At 40.7% G+C, this 18,584-nt stretch overlaps 1 protein-coding gene across 1 annotated transcript in view; it reads left to right on the forward strand.

Moving 5' to 3' along the window:
• Positions 1–6,805: 6,805 nt before the first annotated feature.
• LTV1 (LTV1 ribosome biogenesis factor) overlaps positions 6,806–18,584 on the forward strand; it is a 37,277-nt gene continuing 25,498 nt past the window's right edge. The window contains exons 1-4 of the mRNA XM_077486720.1: positions 6,806–6,975; positions 9,334–9,465; positions 14,069–14,254; positions 15,600–15,687. Of these exons, the coding sequence (XP_077342846.1) occupies positions 6,973–6,975; positions 9,334–9,465; positions 14,069–14,254; positions 15,600–15,687 (409 nt within the window). The 5' untranslated portion in view covers positions 6,806–6,972. The remainder of the gene's footprint in view (positions 6,976–9,333; positions 9,466–14,068; positions 14,255–15,599; positions 15,688–18,584) is intronic.

Here is an 18,584-nt window from a genome sequence, read left to right on the forward strand (position 1 = left end):
GTGGGTAGGGGGGCAATTGATATGCCAGACAATGTCTGAGAGGCATTTTTGTAATAAATTTTTCTTTGAAACTACAATAATCTTTGTTTTCATTTACTGCTTGGCTTGGTTTTAGGTGTCCCCTAGGTATTTATTTTTGTTTTTGTTGGGCCTTTTTCTACAACAGTGCAAACCCAAGTTCTGAGCAAGATGAGGGGACAGTCTCTTCTTCAGATAATCTTATTATGTTGTGGGTCTGCTACACACAGACCTTGTTTTTGTTACTAATGTATGTAGTGCATTACTGACCAAAATCTTGCTCATTTTCAGCACCATGGCAGAAATATGTGGGGTCAGGAAAATGGCGTGATTGGGAAAAATTAACACATCACTGTGGGTGTTATTTACTAAAGGCACATCCACTATGCACTACAAGTGCACTGCAAAAGTGCACCCGAAACTGCACTTGGAGTGCGAAGTGGAGTTGCCTTTAGTAAATAACACCCATTGTCACCGAAATCAACAATTTTACTCCAAATACTGCTTTTGCACATTGAAAAAGTAAGCCACACATTGTTGATAATTTAACTTTTTAATCAAAGCACATTCACATGTGCATTTAGAAAAGTTTTTTACAACAAACCAACATATTGGGTGTATCAAAAACATTATTTTAGGTAACTTTTTTGTAACTTGGCGTTTTTGTGTATGTATCAAAGCGTAACATACAGAACACAGGAACTTACAAAGTTCAACTTTGAAAAGTGAAGACAATATCAGACATGAGTATGTACAAACTGGGCTGATTGCCTTCATCAGATGGGGTGTCACCCCTGGAAAAGCCAAATTTGGAAGATGCACACAGTGTGTCAACATGTGCTATCTCCCTATCTTTGTGGAAAGTGGCTAAGATGAAGGGGTTGCACCCCCAAAACATGTACATTGATCCCCCATGATGGGAGATAGGGCATGTTGACACACTGTGTGCATCTTCCAATTTTGGCTTTTTGTAAAATACAAAAGTTGTTTTTTCAAAACACAAAAAGAAAACCCTAGCTAGTTTGGGGTGTTTCATACTCTCCCCAAAACATCAATGATGTTCTTCATTTTATTTTGAACATCATTGATGTTTTTCTGTATATTTTCTAAATCCCGATTGCACCCCATTATCTCCCTATTCAGGATCTGGGCACTTTCACTGGTAAAATGTGATTCTTCTTCCATATCACCTAAAAAAAAAAGCAAAAAAAACCACCATGTATTATAAATATGCCGACATACATTGATTAGCTTACCAGAAGCTGTGGTCTCCGACACTCACCTGTTGTGGTGACAATTTGTCCAACTTCAACGATCTCTCCTTCCTCCTCCTCTGCTTCTGGTGTTTGAATTTTGCCTTCTTTGGGAGGTGTGGGGTCCCTGGTGTCCTCAGACTTCCCGAGTCTTCTCTCCCCTATGAGAATGTAAAAAAGGAATACTTAGCACACAAAGGGCAGAAATATGAATATGAAACATTGCTTGGAAGTGTCGTACAATTGTGTTTTTTGGCCGAGTTCAAAGGTAAGAACATTATTTTGGACACTGGAATACTTACCTGCAGTGTGAAGAAATGTAGTGAAGTGTAATTTGGGAAAACATCGTGTTGGGAGTGGGCTAACGAACGATGTTTCTTATGAACGATTGAACCCATGAACTTGAAAGTGGCCATTTTAAACTGTACAACATTAAATCAAAGTACATGGAGCAGTATGCAAGCAAGAATAATCATATGAACACACGACAACTACTTACTTTTTGGAAGAACACGCTTGATCCTTCTGCGCCGAAAGAGAAGGGGTGGGGAATAGTCTAGAAAGAACGTCAGGGGTGGGCAGAGTTTCACGCATGCGCACTGTATATAAAACGCAACACGCCTGTGTCGTACGTACAATCTGTGAACAGAGTGAGGAGCTGACGTGCTGATTGTGCAAACAAAGGTACAATTTTTAACTTGGTACATCACTAGCCTAGACTGCTTCTATATAGGCCTATGTTGGAACAAGATTAGGAGGGTTTAGCATGGCATTATTATTATTAGGGTTTGTCTTGTGTTGTGTCTTGCAGACAAGATGGATCCCTTCAAGAACTCCAATTTTATGGGGCTATTCCTTGATATGCTGAGGGAACTGCCCTGCCTGTGGCAGAAGAACAACCCCTTTTATAATGACCAAAGAAAGAGGAAGGCAGTGCTGGAGAAATGTCTTGCTTTGGTGAAGATCATGGTCCCCACGGCAGACATGACCTATGTGAAGGGCAAAGTTGGTGCCCTGAGGTGTATATATCTCAGGGAGCGAAAGAAGCATCAGAATTCCCTGAGATCAGGAGATCCAGATGCCAATTATTACCCCAGGATGTTGTCCTACGAGAGGCTGCATTTTATGGCAGACCAGGGGGAACCCACGCCACCACTCTACCGTCTCCCTTCAAGACTTCCTTCAACACCAGCTGAGGCTTCCAACGTCCAACCTGGGCCTTCCAGGCAGCAACATGTGGAGGGGCCCAGTGAATTGAATAACAAGGGGCACCAACACCAAACAACCTCCTGTAGATTAAAAAAGAAAAACAAAATTCAAAAAAGATAATAATGGTGTTGTGGTAAGTTGAAACACAAAACACACCCAAAAAAATGCAAAGATGAGCAAACTGTCAAAAAAGAAGATGTTGATGAAAAAAACCAACCACAAAAAAAAAAAACAACAAAAAAAGATTGTGTAGATGTGACGATTTAAAATATTGTATTGCTGAAATGAGTAAAAAGAATAAAGAAATACGTTCGGGAGAAGTGTGTGTGAATATGAGCATCAAAACAAGTTAATTCTTACAGCATTGTAAAGAACAAGAGAATGCTTTGCATGAAAGAATTTTTAACATTGCAGCATGACGAATGTGCTATATCGATTACGAGCAGTAGTTTTACCTTAGCGAGCGCTTCCGTGTCTGAATTTGATTGTGATTATGCGTGGCACCTTGTCCGTCGGAGTAGGCTACACATGATCGGACTATGTCCGATCGGAGCATGTTGTCGAAAAATTTTATAGCCAAGTTGGAAAACTTGGTCCGCCGGATACTCCGACGGAAACAGTCCGATGGAGACCACACACAGTCGGATTATACGACAACATGGTCCTATCGGACATTGTCCATCGGAATGTCCGACCGTGTGTACAAGGGCTTGCACATTACTTCTGCATAGAAGCACCTTCTTCCATCTTCCTTTAGCAATAATATCCCTGCCCATAATGTCCCTGATATATGGTATTTTTTTTCTGATGCATAATTATACTTGAAGCCAATAGCTTTTCTCATCCACTGACATTTGTCCTTTTCAAATTTGATACCCCCAGGTTGTGGGCCAATCAGTCAATGATACATGCAGGCCTCTTCCACAACTTAGAAGGGTTTGGCCATAGTTGTTAAATAGGTAGGTGTATTTATAGCTCTCATCCCTTCCATTATTTTATGACTGGCTACCTTTTTTGCAACCCTGCACCCTTTTGTGGGGATTCCAGTAATGTCACAAGCACCTCCAGGAAGTTAACAGAAGACTGGGATATGAGGTTAGTACTTTTTTTTTTTTGCTAAAAAAAATTCTGATTCAGCACTGTAGTTTGTGCCTGCCTCTGGCTGTTCTTCTAGTAACATCACCATGTCATTGGAACCTTTGAAGACCCTGCCAATGAACAGTCAATGGGAAGTGCTAATGTCACTCGGGCAATGATGTGTGCACCAGAAGAAAGACGCTCCCATTCTGCAGTCTAGAAGAGAGAAGACTTGGGCCCTAGAAATCACAAGACCACAAGACCAAAGATTAAGTAATAGGGTGTTTTCGATTTGTTTTTTTTTTTAATGTGGGGATCTTCTGCCCTCTACTCTTAACTACTAATATCACAGTGTAATGTATAAATATGTATTAGCACTTCCTGTCTCGGGGGGGGGGGGGGGGGGTGGCTTAAAGTGGTTGTAAACCCTTACATATAGCCAGTGAAGTGACTGGTTTCAGGGGCTGTTACACAGAGATTAAATAAATCCTCCTAACTAAGTTGTACCCTTGTATCTGCAGTCTTCTCTTCATCTGTTCAGATAGCTTCTGTGCTACAGTGTGTGTATGTAGTGGCACTGGTCACCTTCCAGAATATTAGTAGGTGAAGATGCTTATTGCAACAAAGTTTATATGCAGGTCCTTTTATTTTAGTTAACCATGTCCTATCTGGTCTGGGATTCTATAGCTAGTGTTAGCTCAGGGCGCGATACCTAGCATAGGCTAGGGCTAGGTAAGGCATTTGACGGCCACTTCTGGTAGTTAGAGGTCCAGTTGTATGTCATATTAGAAACTACTAGGAAGGGACTAAAGCACAGGTTAGATAGGCTGACTGGAGGCACTGCCAACTTTATTATCATGCCCACTCTTCCACTTTGCAAAGGTTCTCTTATTTACTTAAAGGTTTAGCGCACTATCCTATTTGGGGAGGGCTATTTCTCAGAACCCCCCCAAAAGAGGGCTAGAAAACTAACAAGGTGATCGCTTAGGGCTGGAGGAGGACAGGGTTCACTGAACAGCTTTAGGGCCAAGTTAGACTGGAGAGTTTGTATTTTGTAGCAGAGATTCCTTGTTGCTAAAATTTGCTATTGCTAGTGATTAACAGCAATTTGTAACTAGCAGCATAATTACTGGCAATTTGTTGCTAAGAAGATTCTTTTTCGCAGCTAAAAGTAAAACTTGTGCTTTAATTATGTTAGCTCTCACTTCTTCAAATCCTTCTCTTTCTGTGACCTTTAGGTAATCCACAGGAGTGACTGCAGTGTGATTGTTGCTGGAGAACTCATCGCAGACACAAATCACAGTACAAACTCAACCACTGAGAGACTGAGCTTTATACTGCTGTAAAATTAGCAGGTTAGCAGGTTGCTGTGAATAAATCCCCTGACTGACATGGCCCCTAAGCGATTTTAATTTGGGGGTAGTGATACTGTCAACAAAATGGACATTAGAGTGTCATGCAAGGTCCCCTTTAACCACTTCAGCCCCGGACCATTTGGCTGGCCAAAGACCAGAGCAGTTTTTGCGATTCGGCACTGCGTCACTTTAACTGACAATTGCACGGTTGTGTGGCGTAGCTCCCAAACAAAACTTTTTTTCCCCACAAATAGAGCTTTTTTTTGGTGGTATTTGATCACTTCAGAATTTTTTTATTGTTTGCACTATAAACAAAAAAAGAGTGGCAATTTTGAAAAAAAAAACGCATTATTTTTTACTATAATAAATATCCCCAAAAAATATATAAAAAAAACATATTTTTTCCTCAGTTTAGGGCGATGCGTATTCTTGTACATATTTTAGAAAAAAAAAATCACAATAAGTGTATATTGATTTGTTTGTGCGAACGTTATAGCGTCTACAAAATAGGCGATCGTTTTATGGCATTTTTATTAATATTTTTTTTTTACTAGAAATGGCGGCGATCAGCGATTTTTATTGTGACTGAAACATTATGCCGGACACATTGGGCAATTTTGACACATTTTTGGGACCATTCACATTTATACAGCGATCAGTGTGATTAAAAATGCATTGATTACTGTGTAAATGTGACTGGCAGTGAAGAGGTTAACCACTAGGTGGCAGTGTAGGGTTAAGTGTGTCCTAGGGAGGGATTCTGGGGGGGGGGGGGGGTGCGCTCCCGATTACAAGGAGTTGTGATCAGTGACACTGTCACTAGGCAGAACAGGGAGATGCTTGTTTACATTAGCATTTCCCCATTCTTCCTCTCCGTGACACGATCGCGGGTATCCCGAGTTGAAGCTTCTATAGCTGCAAAGGGTGGGCCAACTCAGTATTGAATCCTACAGACTACGACTGGGATGTCATTAAAGTTCATGTATGTGTAAAGGCAGGCGTCCCAATACTTTTGGTAATCTTGTGTATTTAGGACAGATATAAAAGTCTCTATTTTATTTACTGAGTTTGTAAACCTGCATCCAGCAGGTGAAGCTTGCAGAACACCCAAACAGTGACTGCATTTGACTGGCTATAGTCCCTATCCAGCTGATTTTTTTTTACTGCCCAAGTCCTATGATTTTTCATTTGCTCAAATTTATAAGAATCAGCCAGAATTAGAGCTGTGTACGGCCAACAGGCAACATGTGCCTTTATAACAAAATGTACACAATTGCATACATAAAATAAGAATAGGACAACACTTTACAAAACAAATTCTTTATAGAAAAGAAGCGTAGACAACAAAACCTATTATTTAACTAAAAGAAAAAGTTAATGGAAAAAAACTGTAAGCTAAGAATCAACTTCTACTGTTACTAAGACAGAGCCGGAACTAATCTACTTAGCCAATAATACCAGGGCAACTATTTACTGTAACACAATTACGTCAAAGACGCATTTAAAGTTATAGAGGTAGAGTTCAAGCTCCCCAAATCGTCTCCATCATTTAGTCCTCGTGTCTAACGTCAGCCATTTTATCATGGCACAAAACTTCCGAGACATATACGACAGCTTGGTCTTTAAAAAAACATGTCAGCAAGGACAACCAGAGAGTGCGGATCTTTTCTTCTAGTGTTCAGTGGAATTTTCTTGTTTCTAGTGGCGTCTTCCAAAGGTCCATAAAAGGGGGGGCACAGTTTTTTGTTGGCGTTATATTTTTGTTGGTTGATTCACAGTTGGTAATTCGGTTTTGTGACACGGTCTCTAAATATATAAAGATACGTTTGTTCAAAACGTTATAATGTAAAGCGAAAGCGTTCCAGCAGCTTTTACGCGGTGCCCCCCCTCGCCGTGCTAAGAGATTGGTATAACCCGGTGTGAGTGTGGAGCGTGCTGTGTATGCAGAGTGGTGCTCACACATGGTGTTCCCCTCGTACTGTCTTTTCTACTCGTCCCGGGTATCTTGTGGTGTGTGGACATTGAGGATTGTTGGGGTCATTATATTTATGGAATAAATCATGGTAAGAGCAATAGATCTCATATCTGTACCAATAGTCTCCTCTGTAACATGACATACCTCTACTCATATCTGTTAGACCTGAACGGAGTGCAAAACTTTTATTTTTTTCTAATTTCAGATAAAGTGAAGAGGGATCAGAACCCCTGTCAGTTTTTATTGCTGTCTGTGTCCCTGTCAGGGAGGTTCACTCTCTCTGTTTGTTCTGTTTACCATTATCACCAAGAGTTAAAGAAAACCTCACATTTTGTGTTGTCACCAGGACAGGAATAGAGGGGAATTTTTCCAAAGGGACACTGGTTCTTGTGACTACTAAGGATTCCTTCCCTTTAAAGGAATTTCCGCACACTTCCTGATTTGGCTAGGGAACAGGAAGTGAAGAGAAACTCCCCAATGGGACACAGATGACAAAATCAAGTCTATCAGGGGTGTAGTTGGGTATTAGGAATGAGCTCAGGTGTGCTTGCACACCCCATATGCAGAGCCTGCCAGGAAGTCAGCGCAGCGCTAATCACAGGCAGTGAGACATTTCCGGATCTTTGCAGCCGCTCATCAGGACAATGTCTCACTGCTTGTGATTAGCGCTGTACAGTGCTGACTTTCTGGTGGGCTCTGCACGTGCGGTTTGCGAACACACCTGAACTTATACTTATTAGGTATGGGTTTTTAGTGCTCTCTGTGTCCCCTGTAAATTTCATCTCACTTCCTGTACTGAAGACACAATGGCAAGTAAGGCAGTAAAATCCTGATCTGAAGATCTCTTTACATTACTTTTTCTAGAGCAGCTTTGCTGGAGTTACATTATAAAGTGACCTTGGCATGAAACCTGAAAAATTACAGAGTGGCTACTTACCTTTCCTGCTGCCCGGGCCACCAGAGTGTTGCTTTGTTCAGTGAAGTCTTTCTGTGATGTTCTTAGAGACCCCACAACTCTTGCTGGCTTCTCCTGCTTACCTCCACTCATAACTGTCTTCTGTAGTGAGAGAGAGGGGAATCAGGGAGAGCTGTAGGGGACCTGGAAGCTTAATACTCCAGTAAGTGTCAGTTTCCCTATGGACTGGACTTCTACTGAATGGAGCAGCAGAAAAGGTATGTACCCCCTCTATCATTTTGCAGGTATACTTGTTGGGAAAAACAGATTTTTATTTATATTATTTTTTTTCTTTAATGACCAGGTCTCTTAACAGTTATGTGTTGGCATGTGTGTGTTTTTATTTTTTTTTTTTTTGTGTATCTTTCTATCATTTTCCGTTATCGAAACATCCAAAGCAGTTTTTCATAACCTCTGGAAAGTGACAATGTTTTCTGACGTCAGTTTTTAGAGCAGCATATCTTGCAAAGGACACACACACACATTACTCTCACTTCCCTTACAGAGTGTTTTTCAAATTGCCGGAGTTCTTATTAGCCTGGTATGCGCAATGTAATTGTTTTTACCATTATTATTATACAGGATTTATATAGCGCCAACGGTTTGCACAGCTCTTTACAACAGTAGGGCAGACAGTACAGTTATATTACAATTCAATACAGGAAGAACCAGAGGGCCTTGCTAGTTAGAGCTTATATTTTACGATATATACCATACTAATTCGATCCATGGATCTTCCTTCCACCATGCATACACTTTCATTATTTAGAAGATTCTGAATACAATTTCCAACATGAACACGGTACATTTTTTTTTTTTTTTTACATGTAGTCTATCATACAATGTGATAAAGCCAGCTACTCTGTATCATCCATTGCATCAATTATTTATTGACTACTTATCAGGATACAGCAATAACAAGCTAACATGGTTAGGCCAAAGCCTTACGTGGCTCAAACACGCTACCTTGTTATTGCTGTATCCTACCATGCATTCAATAAAGAATTGATGATACAGAGTAGCTGTTTTTTTTTTTTTTTTTTTGCATCACTGGATTATCGCTGTAACTTAAAGGCACTTGCACCAGAGCACCAGCTTTCAGTCCCCAAGGCAGTTTGGGATATCGCTCCGTTTGTCTTTCTATTTGGTTAATCATCGCTATGATTAAGCCCTAATTGAGGGTGAAATACATCAGTGGGGGAACTGCTTTGCCCATTGAGAGCCATCATCCATTGCAAGCCATGTTATTTCTACAATGAAGTTTATTGACTAGAAAAAAAAGAATGGTGTGCAACATCTTGTAATGTCCAGTTTTTAGCAGACTGAAAATGGTCCTATTTATTGAATAAGCTAATGTTTAACGTCAAAAAGCCTGTAGTAATGGGTATTCACAGTTCAGTAAATAGTGTGGATAGGTTTTGTTTTCCCTGACAAAATATACTTTTGCTTTATTGCAGTTGCAAACAGCTAATGCATTGTATTTTATTGTAGCCACACAGAAAGAAGAAGCCCTTCATAGAGAAGAAGAAAGCAGTAACTTTTCATCTGGTCCACAGAAGTCAGAGGGATCCACTAGCTGCTGATGAAACTGCTCCACAGAGAGTTTTGCTACCTGCTGATAAGGTATTCTGCTATACTTCCTCTATATATAACACATGTTCTTTACTAGATTTCTAGTGTAGAATTAATCATTTGTCCACCTAGATGTGTATTGCTTTGAAAGGCTGATGATGCAACTTAAGGCCCTGACTTTCATAGAATGTAAGGCAGCAGTGTTGCTTTGAAAAGTCATTTTACTTTTTATTATGCTTTTAATTTTGCACTCATGTGACCTAGATTCAGCCAACAGCATGCTAAAGTCCTATGATGTCTGACGTTAGAGTCGGTCCAGACTAGAGGGATCCTGACTTTTTAATGTCGAGATCCACACATGTGACTGGCCGGCAGCTGGCTCAGCCTCTCAGCGTATTGTTGAGAGCCTAAGTTAGCCACCCCCCTCCACAGCTCAGCACCCTAGTGAGCGCTGGAGGGGCAGAGAGCCAGTGATTGACAGTCACCACTCTGTGATCAATGGCGGTTCATGGTCTTAGAGCTGGTAGGGGACAGCTGCAGCATTGGCTGTGCCCTTTCAGTGCCCTGAAAAAGTATTCAGTAAAAATTTAAATGTATTTTATTTGGATTTTATGGGATAGATCAACACAAAGTGGCACATAATTGTAAAGTGGAAGGAAAATTATAAATGGTTTTCCAATTTTTTTTACAAATACCTGAAAAGTGTGGCGTGCATTTGTATTCAGCCCCCTTTACTCTGATACACCTAACTAAAATCTAGTGGAACCAAGTCATCTAATTAGTAAATAGAGTCCACCTGTGTGTAATTTAATCTCAGTATAAATGCAGCTGTTCTGTGAAGCCCTCAGAGGTTTGTTTAGAGAACCTTAGTAAATGAACAGCATCATGAAGGCCAAGGATGGCGGTCCACCTAAACTGAAAGGTCGGGCAAGGAGAGCATTAATCAGAGAAGCATCCAAGAGGCCCATGGTCAGTCTGGAGGAGCTTCAGAGATCCACAGCTCAGGTGGGAGAATCTGTCCACAGGACAACTATTAGTTGTGCACTCCACAAATCTGACCTTTATGGAAGAGCGGCAAGAAGAAATCCATTTGTGAAAGAAAGCCATAAGAAGTCCCGTTTGCAGTTTGCGAGAAGCCATATAGGGGACACAGCAAATATGAGGAAGAAGGTGCTATGGTCATATGAGACCAAAATTGAACTTTTTGGCTTAAAAGCAAAACGCAATGTGTGGCAGAAATCTAATACTGCACATCACCCTGAACACACCATCCTCACCGTGAAACATGGTGGTGGCAGCCTCATGTTGTGGGGATGCTTTTCTTCAGCAGGGATAGGGAAGCTGGCTAGAGTTGATGGGAAGATGGATAGAGCCAAATACAGGGCAATCTTTGAAGAAAATAGAGTCTGCAAAAGACCTAAAACTAGGGCAGAGGTTCCCCTTCCAGCAGGACAATGACCCTAAACATATGGCCAGAGCTACAATGGAATGGTTTAGATCAAAGCATATTTGTGTGTTAGAATGGCCCAGTCAAAGTCCAGACCTAAATCCAAATTGAGAATCTGGCAAGACTTGAAAATTGCTGTTCACAGACGCTCTCCATCCAATCTGACAGAGCTTGAGCTATTTTGCAAAGAAGAATGTGCAAAAATGTCACTCTCTAGATGTGTAAAGCTGGTAGAGACATCCCCAAAAATACTTGCAGCTGTAATTGCAGCGAAAGGTGGTTCTACAAAGTATTGACTCAGGGCAGCTGAATACAACTGCGTGCCACACTTTTCACAGATTTAGTTGTAAAAAATGTTTGAAAACCATTATCGTTTTACTTCCACTTCACAATTATATGCCACTTTGTGTTGGTCTATCACATAAAATCCCAATAAAATATGTTTAAGTTTTTGGTTGTAACATGACAAAATGTGGAAAATTTCAAGGGATATGAATACTTTTTCAATGCTCTGTAAGTTCACCCTTATGAAAAAAAAATTAAAATAATGCATATATATTTGCAGGCAAAAAAATATGCATTCATTATTTTTTTTCACAGGAGCTTGAAAAGCATTTCACCCACAATCGGTGGATCACAAGTGCAGGGTCAGGCTCCTGTGAACTCTTCTTTAGCTCCCTGCCCATATCTCTGTGCAGGCTTTATTTTGCAGGGCTGCAGGAAGTGTAAATGCACTACGAGTGTGGTAATCAATTGTGTTCATGTTCAATGTTTAAAAACTACAAGTCTGTCGCTGTGGCAAATACAATTTGTAGTTCATTCATTCACAGACCTCTGTAAATGAATAACAAAGCTGCGCGGGCAGAGTTCCAAAAAGCTGAACTGTTTTCACATTTGACAGCTGCTGTGGGAAAGTAAAACCATCACACACTGTCATGGCAGGATGTGGCTTTGGGGATCAAAGTTCAGAAAGTCCAGTAACCCTAATTTCATGTTTCATGCAATTCTTCCATTCATTAATTTAGAAGAAGGTCTTTATTCAAGACTTTATAATCCTTTTCTATACTGCAGCTTCTTTGCAGAGGAGGTGAAGCATGGGCCTAAAAGGTGGGTTTTTTTTCCCTTCCCCTGAAATTATGATTTATTTACTTTATTATCAGATACTTTATTGGGTAGAATTGGGAATCTTTGTAATGGTCAGATAGAAGATATTCACACAGCATGGCGTCTTATGCCGCGTACACACAATCAAATTGTCCGGCGGAATTGGTCCGGCGATTTCTAACGCGATAGCGTACAGCACGTACGACGGGACTAGAAAAAGGAAGTTCAATAGCCAGTAGCCAATAGCTTCCTTCTCATACTTGCTTCAGAGCATGCGTCATTCTTAGTCCACCAGACTAGCACACTGACGAACGGATTGTCCTCTGAAAGCCAAGTCCGGCGGACAAATTTAGAGTCAAAACTACTTTCTAAGTCCACCGGACTTTACGATGGAAAAGTCCGCTGGAGCCCACACACAATCCAATTGTCTGGCGTACTGTGGTCCGGTGGACAATTCGATCGTTTGTACGTGGCATTAGTGTACTCTGGGATCCCTGGGTAAAAACAAAAAAGTGTGCATTGTAGGAATTGTGTTAACATGCTAATATTCACTCATTCATATTCATTGGCTGGAATGTACTTTCAGATCATCCTGTACTAAGAAAGAGTGGAGGCTTTGATAAGTACCTGGTTGTCATGCTGATTTTTAGGAATACACACATATATATTTTTTAATACTCGCTGATACCTACCGCAACTTTTTTGTTTGCACTTTAGAAAAAAGTCTGTGGTCCTTTCCATAAAATGTACAGCTGTGAACTACATCCATAGGAAACCAGGTTAAATGGACTGTAGTGTGTTTCTGCAAAATTGAAAATACACTAAAAAATGTATAGGTGTGAATCAGGTCTCCATCTGCAGACCGAAGTTCATCCCATTGATCTGTAAATTAATAAAAAAAAAAAAAGAAACAATGTTTATTTTTATTTATTTTTTTCTATCTCAGCGGCCAAGCAATGTTGTTGATAAACATTGCCTGGCTGCGTTTTTGTATTTCCTTTTTTTTTTTTTTTTTTTTTTTACAGCTCCAATTGCCGAGACTTAGTTTGCACTTCAGCTGTCAACAGGGGAACCCCACACAGCTGAATGAGTCATCGGTTGTTAAGGACGCAGCGGCCCTACTTCCCCTTTTTTTTTCACCTGTCGTGGGTGAACACCTCTGGCAGATGAAAGAACCAAGCCTGTAAGTAACGGTTCCAGGTATCAGAGCATTTGCACGAATACCGATACTTGTGCAAATGCTTAGTACCGGTACAGTTATCGGTGCAACCCTACTGATTTTGTTGGTTCTGCATTTTTCTTTTGAGATAGGCTTACGAATCAGGAGCTCTCATTAGATTGTATGTTTTTTCTGAAAGCCAGGCACCTATATTATTATTATTTATTATACATTGTAAAGTACTGCGTAAACTGTTGGCGCTATATAAATCGTGTATAATAATATAATTGTTAATTTTTTCTTTGGGCCATTGAGAAGTGGACATTTTCCTTGACTTTCTGAAGTGAGGTGAAATCCCCTCTTGAACAGCTGTTGCCACAATAGGGGTCCCTAGGGAAGATTTCACTTTAATTCTGTTCCAGTGACTGCGGTCGCTAGGACAGTTTCAGAGGCTGAATCTCCCCAACAAAGACACAGACAGTAGTAGGTTTAAACACTTCGACTTTCTGTCCATCACTAACAAAAATAAAAGTTTGGTCTTTTTATTTCCTTATGCTACAAGCAAACATTTGGGTTTTGTGTGTACATTTTCTTGGAATACCGTATGTCTTGCTGAAATATGTGGGGCTGGTGTTTGTATATTTCATATGTTGAGTTATGTACATCTAAAGCCATTGTTCTTTACAGTGAGGCAAATTCTATTTTTACTGGTTGTAACCTATTTTTTTTTTGTCTGGGGACAGCTCCATTATTAGAGAGAGAGAGAGAGAGAGAGAGAATATATCTCTCTGATAGGGACACAGATAGCAATAAAAACCTGATTGGTGTTCTAAACCCTTCTCTTTACAAAACTTAAAAAAAAAATGAAAAACAAAAAGGTTTGTCTTTAGATGCACTTTATCAATTTAATAATAACTAATATATTTGTGGGGTTTTCTTTTCAGGTAGATGCAGATAAAAGGAGAGAGGAACAAAGAACATTTGGTGTTTTCTTTGATGATGACTACAATTACTTACAGCACCTTAAAGAAGTGGGCCCTGCTGAACTTGTTCCTTCTGGGCGACCACAAAGTAGAATTATTGTGACTGAAGATGGAAAGGTAGAAGAAGAAGAAGTGGAACAAATCCCAGTGAGTTTCATGTCAGTCTCATAGTATTTGTTAATCTTATTTAACCACTTCAGCTCCAGAATGTTTACCCCCCCTTCATGGCCAGGTCACTTTTTTGCGATACTGGGTTACTTTAACTGACAATTGCGCGATCGTGTAACGCTGTACCCAAATATGTGCTATAAACAAAAAAAAGATTGACAATTTTGAAAAAAAAATAAACAATTTTTTATTTTCTGCTAGAAAACTTATCCAATAAAAAAAATGTAAAAAATCGAATTTCTTCATCAGTTTAGGCCAATATGTATTCTGCTACACATTTTTTGGTAAAAAATCCCAATAAGCATATTTTGATTGGTTTTCGCAAAAGTTATAGTGCCTACGAACTATATGATATATTTTTGTTTAATAATAAATTATAAGTAATAACTTATAGTGGGACTGCAATATTGTGGCAGACAAATCAGATGCCTAACTGACCCTTTTGACACTTTTTGGGGACCAGTGACAATAATACAGTAATCAGTGCTAAAAAAATGCACTTTCACTGTACTAATGACACTGGCAGGGAAGGGGTTAATAGGGGCGATCAAAGGGTTAAATGGGTTCCTAGGTAGTGATTACTAACTGGGGGATGTATTTTGACTCGGGGGAAGTTAAAGTTCCATGTTCCTGCTTGGCAGAAACGCAGGATCAGTACATTCCCCTCTCACACAACGGTAGTCTGCCTTGTTTACTTCAGCAGAACGCCTTTCTGCCTGTATCCCGAACGGTCAACGGGGTCCCAGTGGACACTACTCCCAATACTCCCAGGGCCAGATTTCCATCACTGCAGCCTGTCGGCAGGTAACCTTTTTTAGCCCAGATCAGCAATAATCTTCTGGGATAGCCTATTTTTACACAAAACATTTTACTAGTTATAACCTGTCTTAGGCTCCTTCACACTTTGGCGTTCCGTTTGGGGGTGGAATCGCCACGATTCAGTAACACGGCAAATTGCAGTTAGGAGATCCCAGGTTAGGATCCCATGCCAACGCAATGTACCTGTATCTCCTGTAGTCAGTGCTGTGATTGATAGCGGCTCCAAGCAGAAAGTTCTCTGCTAAAACTGCATACACATCCTCTGCTGTGAGAAGAGAAAAAAGAGTGGAGGTTGTGTGGTCATGTCACTGCAGAGTTAAATATTTGATAAAGGTATCAAGCGTTTTTTTTTTTTTTCTTTTTTTTTTTTTTTAATAAAGGGAAGGAAATTATATTTTCTGTGTGAATTTTTGTAGTCATATGTTCACCAACACTTTAAATATGTCTGCTATTGTTTTTTTTCTGTCTACAAAAACATTTACTTATATTTTTTTATTTTTTTTAGCCCCCAACTTTAAATTTACCTTCTTCAGTGTTTGCATCTGAGTTTGAGGAGGATGTAGGATTATTGAACAAAGCTGCACCTGTTCGAGGTAGATTCTTTTGCAAATATATCCTTTGGTGAAATCTATTCCAGTTTTCAATCTGTTTATTAATGGTCTGTTAACGTTTTTCATATTCAATTATTTGGCCATTTATTGTTTTGATCAATTAATTGGATAAAAACCTGGTGGAGTGTGCTGTATAATTTTAGTTGGGGGAACTGCAGTCTGTTCACATAATGTGTAATAAAAACATCTTTGCCATTCTAAAGCTTCCCTCCAACCACTTTGCATATTTTTTTATATATATATATATATATATATATATATATATATATATATATATATATATATACATATATACACATATACACACACTACCGTTCAAAAGTTTGGGGTCACATTGAAATGTCCTTATTTTTTAAGGAAAAGCACTGTACTTTTCAATGAAGCTACCGTATATACTCGAGTATAGGCCGACCCGAGTATAAGCCGAGGCCCCCAATTTACCCCCAAAAAACTGGAAAACTTATTGACTCGTGTATAAGCCGAGGGTGAGACATGGCTGTCCATCCCTGTGTGTCCGTCCATCCCTGTGTGTGTGTCCGTCCATCCATCCCTGTGTGTGTATCCATCCATCCATCCATCCCTGTGTGTGTGTGTGTGTGTGTGTGTGTGTGTATCCATCCATCCATCCATCCATCCCTGTGTGTGTGTGTGTGTGTGTGTGTGTGTGTGTGTATCCATCCATCCATCCCTGTGTGTGTGTGTGTGTGTGTGTGTGTGTGTATCCATCCATCCATCCATCCATCCCTGTGTGTGTGTGTGTGTGTGTGTGTGTGTGTGTGTGTCCGTGCAGCCTTGTGTGTGTGTCCAGCCTACCTGTGTCCCAAGCCTCCGTCCCGAGCCGCCGTCGTCCCGAGCCTCCTCCGTCCCGTGCCTCCTCCGTCCCGTGTCTCCTCCGTCCCGTGCCGTGCCTCCTCCGTCCCGTGCCGATGGATCGCCGCTCTTCTCGGCGGCCATTCTACAATTCAAAATTCCGCCTCCGCCTGTGATAGGCGGAACACTCAATTTCCCAGCAGCCTGTGTTCCGCCTATCACGGACATCCTCTCATACTCGTCCGTAGTATGAGAATGAGCGGATGTCCGTGATAGGCGGAACACTGACTGCTGGGAAATTCAGTGTTCCGCCTATCACAGGCGGAGGCGGAGAAGGAGGCGCGGCTTTTGAAAATTAATGTCCGCCGTCTGTCTGCTCGATACGCTGATCGAGCAGTCAGACAGCGGCGACTCGAGTATAAGCCGAGGGGGCACTTTCAGCCTCAAAAAAGAGGCTGAAAATCTCGGCTTATACTCGAGTATATACGGTAACTTTAAACTAGTCCTAACTTTAAACAAATATACTCTATACATTGCTAATGTGGTAAATGACTATTCTAACTGCAAATGTCTAGTTTTTGGTGCAATATCTACATAGGTGTATAGAGGCCCATTTCCAGCAACTATCACTCCAGTGTTCTAATGGTACAATGTGTTTGCTCATTGGCTCAGAAGGCTAATTGATGATTAGCAAACCCTTGTGCAATCATGTTCACACATCTAAAAACAGTCTAGCTCCTTCCAGAAGCTACAAAACTGACCTTCCTGTGAGCAGATTGAGTTTCTGGAGCATCACATTTGTGGGGTCAATTAAACGCTCAAAATGGCCAGAAAAAGAGAACTTTCATCTGAAACTCGACAGTCTATTCTTGTTCTTAGAAATGAAGGCTATTCCATGCGAGAAATTGCAAAGAAATTGAAGATTTCCTACAACGGTGTGTACTACTCCCTTCAGAGGACAGCACAAACAGGCTCTAACCAGAGTAGAAAAAGAAGTGGGAGGCCGCGTTGCACAACTAAGCAAGAAGATAAGCACATTAGAGTCTCTAGTTTGAGAAACAGACGCCTCACAGGTCCCCAACTGGCATCTTCATTAAATAGTACCCGCAAAACACCAGTGTCAACATCTACAGTGAAGAGGCGGCTGCGGGATTTTGGGCTTCAGGGCAGAGTGGCAAAGAAAAAGCCATATCTGAGACTGGCCAATAAAAGAAAAAGATTAAGATGGGCAAAAGAACAGACATTGGACAGAGGAAGACTGGAAAAAAGTGTTGTGGACGGATGAATCCAAGTTGGAGGTGTTTGGATCACAAAGAAGAACGTTTGTGAGACGCAGAACAAATGAAAAGATGCTGGAAGAATGCCTGACGCCATCTGTTAAGCATGGTGGAGGTAATGTGATGGTCTGGGGTTGCTTTGGTGCTGTTAAGGTGGGAGCTTTGTACAGGGTAAAAGGGATTCTGAATAAGGAAGGCTATCACTCCATTTTGCAACGCCATGCCATACCCAGTGGACAGCGCTTGATTGGAGCCAATTTCATCCTACAACAGGACAATGACCCTAAACACACCTCCAAATTGTGCAAGAACTATTTACAGCAGAAGCAGGCAGCTGGTATTCTATCGGTAATGGAGTGGCCAGCACAGTCACCAGATCTGAACCACATTGAGCTGTTGTGGGAGCAGCTTGACTGTATGGTACGCCAGAAGTGCCCATCCAACCAATCCAACTTGTGGGAGCTGCTTCTAGAAGCGTGGGGTGCAATTTCTCCAGCTTACCTCAATAAATTAACAGCTAGAATGCCAAAGGTGTGCAATGCTGTAATTGCTGCAAAAGGAGGATTCTTTGACGAAAGCAAGGTTTGATGTAAAAACAATGTTATTTCAAATACAAATCATTATTTCTAACCTTGTCAATGTCTTGACTCTATTTTCTATTCATTTCACAACGTATGGTGGTGAATAAGTGTGACTTTTCATGGAAAACACAAAATTGTTTGGGTGACCCCAAACTTTTGAACGGTAGTGTGTATATATATATATGTGTGTGTGTGTGTGTATGTATGTATA

This window comes from Lithobates pipiens, unplaced genomic scaffold (genome assembly GCF_037356315.1).
Source record: "Lithobates pipiens isolate NorthernLeopardFrog02 unplaced genomic scaffold, aLitPip1_a1.2 Scaffold_18, whole genome shotgun sequence".
NCBI lineage: Eukaryota > Metazoa > Chordata > Amphibia > Anura > Ranidae > Lithobates > Lithobates pipiens.